The sequence below is a fragment of the Mytilus californianus genome, unplaced genomic scaffold, assembly GCF_021869535.1.
Source record: "Mytilus californianus isolate M0D057914Y unplaced genomic scaffold, xbMytCali1.0.p SCAF_12, whole genome shotgun sequence".
NCBI classification, from domain to species: domain Eukaryota; kingdom Metazoa; phylum Mollusca; class Bivalvia; order Mytilida; family Mytilidae; genus Mytilus; species Mytilus californianus.
This window is the reverse complement of record NW_026262604.1, coordinates 59,571,994-59,584,052: the sequence shown is the minus strand read 5'-3', so window position 1 is coordinate 59,584,052 and position 12,059 is coordinate 59,571,994. Positions and strand designations below refer to the sequence as shown.

Below are 12,059 nucleotides of genomic sequence, written 5' to 3'. Positions count from 1 at the left end.
CATCTCGGAAAACACGCTAAAAGATTTCTTTACCTAAAGCTTTCATATGCTTACCAGGTGGATTGAAACTTATCCATTTCTGAACAAGACTTCATATTTATATGCTGTATTTTTGTGATGTTATTAATAACATTCAATCCGACTGCCAAATCTTCTCTTTGTACAAGCGTGTAATCTACTCATTGCTTGATATACATTTACCATTTTCAAATCACGTTTAGAACACTTGAACTGTAAAGTTACATCGCATAATATCGTACACGGGTACTATGATAAATAGGATAATAAAATGCTAAAAACCACTGAATAAGCAGTTTAATTACACCCATATACATGTACACCTCTCAACTATCCCACATCAACATGTTCAATCATTAATGTTACATTTTGTACAGGTAAGAAGTGGTTAAGTTGACTCAATTTCTACTTATGACTTCATTCTTTGAACGTTACATAGTTTTCACCAGGGTCTCGTACCTGAGTGAAAATTATGATAGGAGCTTTGTTAAAGAATGATAAGTATTGCAATTTCATGGAAATGTCGTGGGCATGATGCATAAGATCCTAAAAACGAATCTGCTGTTCACGAAGAACTATGTTTTCTTGATTAAACATTTCTTCAATTACTGATTTCTAACCAATCACGTAATTTTCTAAATATTGCCATTCCTATATGAATACCTACCTATCCTCTTCTCTCCAGGTGGAGAATAAGGTCGCCACAAGTTTTTGCCATCCAGTTCTGTCTTTTGCCTTTGTTTCGGCTTCTCCCCATTTCATGTCAAGCGTCTTCAGGTCTGCTTCAATCGTTCAACACCAGGTGGTTTTGGGTCTTACTCTTGGTCTCCTCTCCAGGGGTGTCCATCTAAGAGCTATCCTGGTAATATTTGATACAGGCATCCTGAGAACATGTCCCAGCCATCTGAAGGCCATCTGTTGTAATTCTGTGAGGAAACATGTGGACATACTCATTTCAAGAAGATGTTCCTTTGAAATACGGTTTGCAAATTCGCTTCAGACAATTGTGGTGGAAACTTGAGAGCGATCTCATATATGTTTTTGTTACTCTCCAGCAATCACTTTCATACCGAAGAATAGATTTAACATTATCCTTAACCTTATCTTTGTTTTCCTGTTGTATTGTTTGTACTGTCAAATGGGTCGTAGTCTTTGAAATACTATAATATATCATATGAGTACCTGAAGATAAGCTACTCTTTGTTGTGCTTAGATATGTTTGTCCAGATCAATTGTTCCAATTTGGCAACAGCAAAAGAAAATATTTGTGATCTCAAGTGATAATTTATACACGTTTCATAAACAAAATAACATATTGCTGGATTGTATTCATGGAATGTCGATTCGTAATGGCAGTTTTGATCTCTTCCTGCAACATTGTTCAATACGGACTTATATAGTACAATTACTAGTTATACCAGGTTCATGTATTTCTGGTTAGACAGAGTGCATATCCGTTAGACGATTTTTACTAGATGTAAGTATTAACGAATTGTTTTATTTAGTTAATGCTAGGATAAATTATAGGTAATTAGTTACTAAGTTATAGCAATAATACGAACAGTTGTGCTGGCGCCTTACATATTGGTTAAAGTATCAGAAATATAAGAGAAATGCATATATTTCAAAGCATTTGGTTATGAAAAATTATCCAAGTTATACTTAAAAATGCTGAATTATGGAAATGTTTGTACAATGTGGCGATTCTTTGGCCGTAGTTGAACACCAGTTGGTATGAATATTGTCAATAGCTACTGTTGTAAACCAACCAGCATTCGCGAAAAGATCCACATATTCAATACTGAATGTTTCAAAGATGGAATCTTCTAGTACAGTCACTGTAGATAAATTGATAATTGGATCATACATAAACGACCAATGTTATCTGTACATTTTGTCATTTAGTACATTCTTTACTGGCATAGTATCCAGGAGAAAGGTCATATACATTAAAAGATGGTTTAAGTTTAGTTGAATGTAGTATTATAGAATAATAAAAAGGTCATATTTGACTGACATTTTTATGCCTTTCATCTCGAAAGGTCACCTTGTTTTTTTATAAAATGCCATTAAATGTTGACCTTTTGTCAAGAAATGCTTTGAATTTGCTTTGATACCCAAACATAGTTTCTCTATGCATACAAGTTAGGGGAAACAGGGGTTGTGTGCTCACAAACATACTTAACTCTACTTCATTCGGCAAGCATCTGTCTCACATCAGGATCATGTTCATATTTTATCAATATTTTGTTTTCAAAGGTATAAATTTTTTTAACTTTTTTTAACAAAAGGTACTATTTTGAGTATCAAATTTATCCAAAAGTCAAACTTCTGTTTTAATATGGATACATTTACTTTTACACAGATCTGTCTAGTGCAAGCAAATACGCCATCACCGTTCTCGTTTTCTTGGTCAGTAATTTGTGAAATATTTTCGGTGATATAATTATTGTGATTATTATCATCATGTATGTCAACACTTTCCTGTAATGCTGACACGATTCCATGATGTTCTTCCACTTCAATTTCTTTCACTTGTTTAAAGTTTATGGCAAACATGAGTTGTCAAGATAAACAAAGATAGACATAGGTTTGCGATTATATTTAATAAACAAATTTACTATTTACAACCATATCATAGCTCTTCTCCGTATTCTTGTTACCTATAATGATAAAATACGTTAATTAATATGTTAACAAAAAAGTGTCAGTATTAATAATAGTATTACTACTTTAAACTAGGAAAGACATTTATGTTTTAGTGTAGAACCGCATATATCTTACACAACAAGTGTAATTTTTTTCATCAATGTAGTTGCTGTGTTGTACAATGAAATAATAGAAAAACAAAAGATATGGTATATCTATCCATGACACACAATCAGTGCATGCACAACACACAAAAAGCAAAGGATCAGCGCTTTTATTGCTGTCATTCAAAGTCAAATTGAGGCCTGCAACACGGACCAAAAAAACTCTTCCCTCACTACAAGTTTAAGACGGCCCCTAGCACTGGCTTTAGCGGAATTATTTGCAAGAATAATTTGGATAGACTTAGTAAGATGTAACACCACCTTATCGGGCCCGGTCATAAAAGACCAGCCCCCAAGGGTGACTGGAGAATAGAAGAATGGTCGCCATTGGTCTTCCTACGACCGGCAGTAAAACCCTTGCTAAAGTGGGGCGTCCGTTTGGCTGTGCGGGATGTACAAATTTGCAGCCACGTCCGGTCAGAATGGGGACGTTAAATCCGATGCCTCGTTTAAAGAGAGTGCCACGCTCTTTGCACGTTAAGAACCCTTGCAACAACTCTTTCAGGGGTCCGTAGGTGACCTGTTTCAAGGCTAAATTTCTGTTCCTATCCAATATACCCTCATTTCCCGTGGTAGTCTAAATTTCTCCGACCTTAATCCCAGACGCCCCTATTACAGAACCTACCTATTGTATTTATTGTTAATTTGTTCTCGTCCTGAATATGCATGAAATATTTGCCACTGGACGTTAAGCAACCAATAATCAATCAATCAATCAAAAAAGACCATGCAGGAAAGTAGTACATATTTAAAACAAAATAATTTATACGCACAGGTGTAAACCTTAAACCACCATGTAACACATTTTAGATATTAAGGTATCAGATGAAAGGCAAAAGACTGGTGATCCATGTAGAGCACTCAATTCACTGATAATTTTGAATAATACAAAATGTCTGAAGGGATTCTAATTTTGAGGGCAAGTATCATGAATATAGCCTGTTTCTCAGATATGAAATGCCTGGTTTGGTGTATCCAAAATTCCAGTAACCAGTACACATTAAACAACAATTCAAAATATGTTTTTTTTTCTAGATTGCAGTATAAAGACAATAATATCGTATTGACTTGACATATCAACGATATAAGGATTCGGCCCGAAACAGGGGAAAAGCGCTAAGCCTCATCCTTATATCGTTGATATGTCAAGTCAATACACTATTGTCTATATCTGTTACAAAACATTAAAAAACCATGCAACTATCAAATACAAAATATAAGTAGGTCCTATATCCTCAAATGATAGTCTATTGTATGTTAAAATTCAGACGTCATAATAATGCAGTCATAGTTCTTTACCGGATTTGATTTAACAAAATATAGATCATATCATGACTAAAAGTAATCATCTAATATAGATTGAAACCAAACAACACTTGATTGTCTCTTTATTAATGATGTCTCCCTGATAATGAACAGAAAAGATGCACTGCTCAGGTTTTCCTTAATTAGACGTATACCGAATGTACTTTGTTCTGCCAAGATAAAACAAAAGTTATTTAAGAATGTGTACAGCAATACCTCAAACATCTTAGTGTGAAAACTTATACATGACAAGAAAAAACATTGTTTGGAGTATGTACGATTAGCAATGAACATCCACTGGTAATACAGCTGTAGTACTAAATATCCTAGATAATATATAAAAAAGAAATATTAACTTACATTTCAAATACTTATTGATATCCTCCTTTACCAATAGGTCCACGGACAACATTGCTGCCTCCTCCTATGACACTGACAGGTCCTGTGACAACACCACCAATTGAACCTCCAATACCACCGATTGGACTTAGGAGTCCACTACCACCTCCTAAAATACCACTTACACCACCGACAATACCTCCACCACCAATAATGCCAGCGCCTCCAAGGGAAGCACCGTAATTTTGGTTAGTTACCCACCATGGCAATACAGAACAACAAGTATTCAAACTGCCAGGAAGGAGAGGTGCCAAATTACAGTTCTTGTTGAGTTTTATCTGTCCAGGAGCACATTTCAAACTACATGTGCACCATAGTTGACCTCCAAGTCCTGTAAATATATCAATTTAAAAATGTGTTGTTATTACATTGTGAAACTGATTGAAGCAATAACACTCGATGAAATAGTATAAAGTAAAATCACAAAAAAACTGAACTCCGAGGAAAATTCAATCGGAAAGTCCCTAATCACATGGCAAAATCAAATGACAAAACACATCAAACGAATGGACAACAACTGTCATATTCCTGACTTAGTACAGGCATTTTCAAATGTAGAAAATGGTGGATTGAACCTGGTTTTATAGCGCTAAACCTCTCACTTGTACGACAGTCTTATCAAATTCCGTTATATTTACAAGGATGCGTGAACAAAACAGACATTATAAATAAAATAGTTAAAATATGGGTACAGCAGTCATCACTGTGTTACAATATCAAAACAAACAATTATTTACAAAAAAGCACAAAAGCATCTATCAAATTAAAAACCACATGCATTGCTTCGCGTGTCTGACGTCAGAAAATGTAAACGTCACATAAGAAGAAATTTTGTCATTGAATGTTTATTCAATAAAATTGAGAATGGAAATGGGGAATGTGTCAAAGAGACAACAACCCGACCATAGAACAGACAACAGCAGAAGGTCACCAACAGGTCTTCGATGCAGCGAGAAATTCCCGCACCCGGAGGCGTCCTTCAGCTGGCCCCTAAACAAATATATATACTAGTTTAGTGATAATGAACGCCATACTAAACTCCAAATTGTACACAAGAAACTAAAATTAAAAATAATACAAGACTAACAAAGGCTCAAAACAATTTTATAATTTCAAATGGGGAATGTTGGTATACAGGGTTAAAAAATCAAAAGTTATGTTAGAATTAATTTCAGAAATAGACCGAGATTTAAAATTGTCCAGAAGTTCTTTAGAATTTTTAAGAATCCACATATGGTTAATACCACTACGCGAGTAAAATAAATTTGTCGTTTGTCGTTCAAAGTATTTTCAAATTTATAATAGAACAATAACATAATGACATATAATAGAACAATAACATAATGACGGGATCTTTTAAAGTACATAGTCACGTTATAAGAACCACAGAAACACAAAAAGTCGCATATACAAAACACACCAGCAAAAATGAAAGATAATACAAACACATTGACGGGATGTATAAGTACCTAGCCACGTCAAATGGATATCACAGAAAACAAACCAAACAGTAAAAGTAATATTAATAATAGAACAAAGACAAATGAAAGAACAATATTACACGTTGTTTAGATGATAAACAACGTCAGTATGCAGAATCTATACTTCAAAACCATCATGTATTATTTGTGAAGTTGATACGGAATATTTATCAACAAGGTCTTGATACCTTCCGATGAACTGTTTTAGAAAAAGGACGAGACGTTTTTTGACATACCCCTGGTTCATCAACTTTCTGCTCAGACACTGGTGACGTTTTACAAAGTCTGAGTAGGAGCTGCAAGCTCTTGAATATCGAATAATATGCAGGTGAAGTTGGTATATTGCTACTAAGGTGGGGGAAATTTATAATTTTAAAATTAAAATCGTCTTGTTTGTCATAGATTCTGGTACTGAGATGACTGTGTATGTCAAATTCGAGATATAAGTCTAAAAATGAGGCGGAGGAAGCCGTGTCTGTTGTTTCTTTAATTTCTAGTTCTGGGGGATATATTAATGGAACCCAATCAGAAAAGTTCGGATTGTTAATGGAAAGAACATCATCAATATATCTAAAAGTGAAATTAAATAATCTGGCTTCTTTAATCTTCTTGTTTTTGACAAGTGTCTGAAGGAACTCCGATTCATATGAAAATAAGAAGAGGTCGGCAAGGAGAGGCGCACAGTTCGTTCCCATAGGAATGTATTTGTGTAAAAACAATGTTGAGATTTACATTATATTTTCTTGATTAATCTGAATCAGCCACGTTCATAAGGAAACATTCGAAATATAAGGACGTGTGTATACACTTCATTGTTAGGATCTCTATGACCAAGATGGACTCAATCCTACAGCAAAAGAATTAAGATTCGATCAGGCCTTAACATATTCCTCATTTTAACTATAGTTTAGAATTAAGATGTATTAACCAATATAACACATTGTGTAACAGCCATTCATAGCTTATACACAAACTAAATAGAAGGTATGTCTTTTTTTTGTTGAAAAATAACGTACATTTTTCATGACGTCAACAAATTGCAGTCAATATTTTTTCCATTGAAATTCATTGAACACGTTTACAATCGCTACTAAAACAGGCAATATAGAGTGCATGCGCTAACGAAAGAGAGGCGAAGGATTCCAAGGGAAAATTCAAAAACAAACTGACGACGACAGGGGTAGAAAGAAAAAGACACACATACAAAAAAGTACACTAAACATAACATATATAACTAAAGACTAAGCAACACAATCCCCACCAAAATCTGGGGGTGATCTCTGTTGCTCCGGATTGGTAAGCTAATCCTGCTCATTGTAGCACCCATCGTGTTGCTCATATTTGTAAAAAATACGGTAATAAGTCTAATTTTGGTAGGTCAAATTCGAAAAAAAGTGACGAAATTGCAGTCTTCTCGACACATATATCTTTTCCAATGATATGTGTTATAAAATTTTAACATTTTGATATTTCTGACTAGAATATTTAGTTTTCTTATGTCTAAATGCGATTGAAATAAGAAAAATTTTGTCAAATTTTGCTACATCTCTGTTTGTTGGCTTGTTAGGATGTGAACATCGAGGCCAATGGATAAAATTTCGTATAGACCTATTCGTCAACTTAAAGCATTTTTTTCTATCGTGAATCATTGAACCTTATAATGGGGTGAAATGTGGCCCGTATCGAACTTACGCCTTTTATCTCAGGTCAATGAAGTTTGATTCTTAGATTCTATAAAACATTCCCCTAATCTATAAAACATGGCTATGACCCGATCATTCCAAAAGAGTTAAAAAATCCATCACGTTTTTAGCATTGCTGGTAATTGAGGCAAAAATGCACTTGATGCATATTCGGCGACATATGCTTTTTTTGGTTTTCTTGACGTTCATCAGGAAGTCTACCTCCATACAAGGCACATATCAATTATAACTGCATCTTTTTTTTGTAATGATTTCATTTAAATTAATGTATTGTTATAAAACCTCATACACATGTAAGAACTCAAATATTTGAAAGATTAAAGGTTAAAGGTTGTTTTTCAAATAAGATTCTTTTTTCAGCATCATAAATAAATGGTTAATTACAAATTACCTGTATTTATTCCTCCGATCAATCCACCTAATCCAACAGTGTTTAGCAGAAGTCCACCACCACTGACAATTCCACCAGCCCCACCAATAACTCCACCACCTCCAATAAGTGCTCCACCATTGACAACTCCACTACTACCAAGTCCTCCTGACAATGGACCTACTTTGCCATACGCCGAAACGTATCCAACAAGAGAAACTAAAAGTAGAGTCAACATTGACATGGTTTTACGTGATCTGTTGAAGATGTGAAGTAATATTCGGATAGGTATGTCCTTTTATACTGCTTTTATCGTAAGGCAGGTAATAAATAGCTTAGGAACACAAACAGTGGTTTGATATATTATGAAATAGGACAGTTTTTAAATTGCGGTTAAAAGGTGTAAAGTTCATTCATATGTTGATTAAGCAGGTTTTTTTGGACAAAATCCGACACAGCATGCAACTATCACGAACATTAAAGATGACTGTATTAGATCAGTGAAAAATACCATATTTTGCAGATGTAAGCAAGTTGTAAACGAGAAAAGTATAAACCTGTCACTATTGCATCAGATTATATGTTTTTATACAAAGACGTCATTTATTTATATTTAATTCATTAATTTGAAAAAAACAGATTGATACAAACGTACCTATCTTTAAGTCTGGGATCTTAAAGTATATGTTCACCATAAGCCGATACCGAAACCGATACCGAAACCAAAAATAATAGTGAGGTAAATGGTAAATGTTTATAATGTTAATTGACTCGAACCTTTTACGCCATGATATTGTTTGAAATGTGAATTCACAAGACGGAGTATTACTTAAATTCATCAATTCACATGAATCTATCAAAAAAGCAAAGTTAAATTCAACCATTTTTAATACACTAATGCAAGCAATATACAATTTAAGATGTTGATACAATTTATGTATGATGTATTAATCATGAGTCAGGTTTCGTCGTCGGGAAAGAGCTGCACATAGTTCTATAATAGGTGCAATTTCGTTCCGGCTATGTCTATAAAGTAAACCTAGTCATATTCAGATGGATATATGGTATTGTCAAGTAAGTAACAATCACGAGGAAATGAAAATAGTCGTGTGTATCGATCGCAACCATCAATCTGTAAGTCATCGCATCATTGCTATGACTTAGAAAACCAGATTTGATGTATCTTATTTTCCTTCCTGTGTCTATTATGACTTGCGTATGAATATAGTGTATATGACGATGTCCAATATTAAACAATGCCTAGTTGTCGGATGGGCAATTTATTTTATGGGCATTGCCATCAATAGAATCCAACTGCTTCTTCCGATTCTGGCCAATTATCCTTAATAAATTCCCATTATTCTGCTGAAGGCCATTTTATCATTGATCTGAAAGCTTGATGAAGATTTGGCAAAATTCCATGGATAGCTTTATGAACTAAAGTTTTGCTAACATGAAACATCAAAGCCATTTGTTAAAATGGAGGGTAACATCTTAACCAAATTAAAATCATTACAAGTTTATTTTGCCAGCCTATAAGTACCGCTTCTTTAGTCTTCTGTGTTATTCTGCTTAGCGCTCTCATGAGTATCACGTATACTTCATTAACACTATCTACTGTTTTACCGGTAATTCCGAAGAGGTGGAATTCATATCTTATACATTGCTGGTAAATATCATTTCCTTGATATGGGTATACACTTTTATCAGGTAGTAATCGGGCTCGAAAGTTTCTTCTACATCCAAAGAATTGGGAAACTATTGAAAATAACAACATCCCCGTTTCTGCATTTCCAATTGTTTTTTTTTTTTGGTTTTTTGTTTTGTTTAAATAATAGTTCAGGATGAAGATGAACAAGAAAGGTCATCTATTCCCAAACCTAACATGTCCAATAAGAAGAAGGACGAATTTAAAATGCAGAAATTACACCGTCCAAATATTATTCAAACACTGAGTGTTTTTTTAACTTTTCTTGCTATATGAATCAATAAGCAATCAACTTAAAAAAATGCGGAGTCTGTAACGTTATCAATTAAATAGATTAAATAAAAAAAAAAATAATGGTCCTTGAAACTGATTTTATACTAATGCTTGGTATTCATTCAACTAATATAGGAGCTTTACATATTTATATACAGGGGCCTTGGAGGCCGAGTGGTCTAAGTAGATACTACTGTAATCACAAGCAAGTCAACACAGAGGTTGTGAGTTCGAACCCCGCTCGTGCGGGTGCACTCGACTCCAATCTTAATTGACTAGGATTGTCAGTTTTCCTATCGAAGGTCGGTGGTTTTCTCCGGGAACTCCGGCTTCCTCCACCAATAAAAACTGGCCGCCACGAAATAGCCCTAAAGCGGTGCTTAAAAGTGGCGTTAAAACACCAAAAATCAAAATCAAATCAAATCATATAATATATGGACTATGCCAACTATATTTGATAAATGATTGTAAGTTGTGCATATAAAAATAAGGGGATGTGACATAATTACCAATGAGACAACTATCCACAAGATTTCAAATATCGAAGGTCGGTGGTTTTCGCCTGGCACTCCGGCTTCCTCCACTAATAAAAACTGGCCGCCACGAAATAGCCCAAAAGCGGTGCTTAAAAGTGGCGTTAAATCACCAAAAATCAAATCAAATCAAATCAGTTATATACAAATATTTCTTTTTTTTTTCGATTAATGAAAAGCATTTGGTCGTCGGTCATTTGGTACATATATAAATAAGCAATGAATGTGGTTGTTAAATTTGATAGATGCTTTTTGTGCTTCTTTGTTAAATGTTTGTTTGTTTTGAGATTGTGACACAGTGATGACTGCTGTACCTATATTTTGACAATGTTACCTAATATGTCTATTTTGTTCACGCATCGTTGTAAATATAATCGAATTTGATGCGACTGTCATACAAGTGAGAGGTTTAGCGCTATAAAACCAGGTTCAATCCACCATTTTCTACATTTTAAAATGCCTGTACTAAGTCAGGAATATGACAGTTATTGACCATTCGTTTGATTTGTTTTATCATTTGATTTTGCCATTTGTGGTAACGAAATTCCTGACTTAATAATTTACTAGTCAAACATAAATTACGCTCTTTAAAATCGAAAACGTCACTACAGCCACGGAGATAGCGAACGAGTTGGAATATATAAATATCGTATAACAGAGCTTAATGAACATCACCGTTAAGAAGGGGAAATTAACAACAGGGAAAGAAAAATGATCCCTTCTATCGTACATTTGTGTGTAGAGTTTCTGGTGTAAAACTAAAACTTCTTAATATAAGAAAGGACAAATATTGCTGTTGGTATTTAATTTATTAAAAAACATAATTCAGTTGGGTAAATTGCAGCAGTATAGGTAGAGTATTATTGATTATTTATTGAAAAAAATATTCTCAAGATAACGGTTAGTGTTGTTGAATTTATCAATTTAATGAAATTTAGTTCTTAACTAAGATTTGACATAATCATCAAATCGTAAAATGTACTTTAGGATTGATGTATGATGACAAACATGTAGAAAACGAAGTACTTTGGAAAATAGATTTACGAAGAAAAAGTCCATAAAATATAAGGCAATTTACGGAAAACGTTGTTATTGCTTGAAACAAAGCTTACTAGGTATTCCATAAAATAATATCATGTAATGTTTGACTAAAGCTGAAAATGTGGTGAACACAATTATTTTTCTCTGTTTCTAGATTGTGTTTTGTATATGCTAAACTGTCGTAGGTTATTGATCAAATCTTAAAATTTACTTTGAGATTGATGTAGGATGACAATGTTTAATAATTATGATTAACACTTACTAACCGCAATAAATGATAAATCTTTTTTTAAAGCCTTTTGTACATGGCACACCGTTATCACGGATATATGTCATGTTCACTTACACTTTGCTGATGTAATCTGAAACCGAGAACAGAAATAGTATTTCACAGATTTTAAACTAGTTTAACCCC

At 33.9% G+C, this 12,059-nt stretch overlaps 1 protein-coding gene across 2 annotated transcripts in view; it reads right to left on the bottom strand.

The window, feature by feature from the left end:
• LOC127722122 (uncharacterized) overlaps nucleotides 1–8,378 on the bottom strand; it is a 162,791-nt gene extending 154,413 nt beyond the window's left edge. Inside the window, exons 1-3 of one of the 2 annotated variants that reach the window (XM_052228967.1) lie at nucleotides 8,111–8,378; nucleotides 4,497–4,866; nucleotides 2,662–2,681 (exon numbers count right to left, since the gene is read on the bottom strand). In XM_052228967.1, the coding sequence (XP_052084927.1) occupies nucleotides 4,508–4,866; nucleotides 8,111–8,333 (582 nt within the window). In that variant the 5' untranslated portion in view covers nucleotides 8,334–8,378 and the 3' untranslated portion in view covers nucleotides 2,662–2,681; nucleotides 4,497–4,507. Of the gene's footprint in view, nucleotides 1–2,661; nucleotides 2,682–4,496; nucleotides 4,867–8,110 lie in introns of those variants that run through there. The other variant, XM_052228966.1, reaches the window with a different exon arrangement.
• Nucleotides 8,379–12,059: the final 3,681 nt, after the last annotated feature.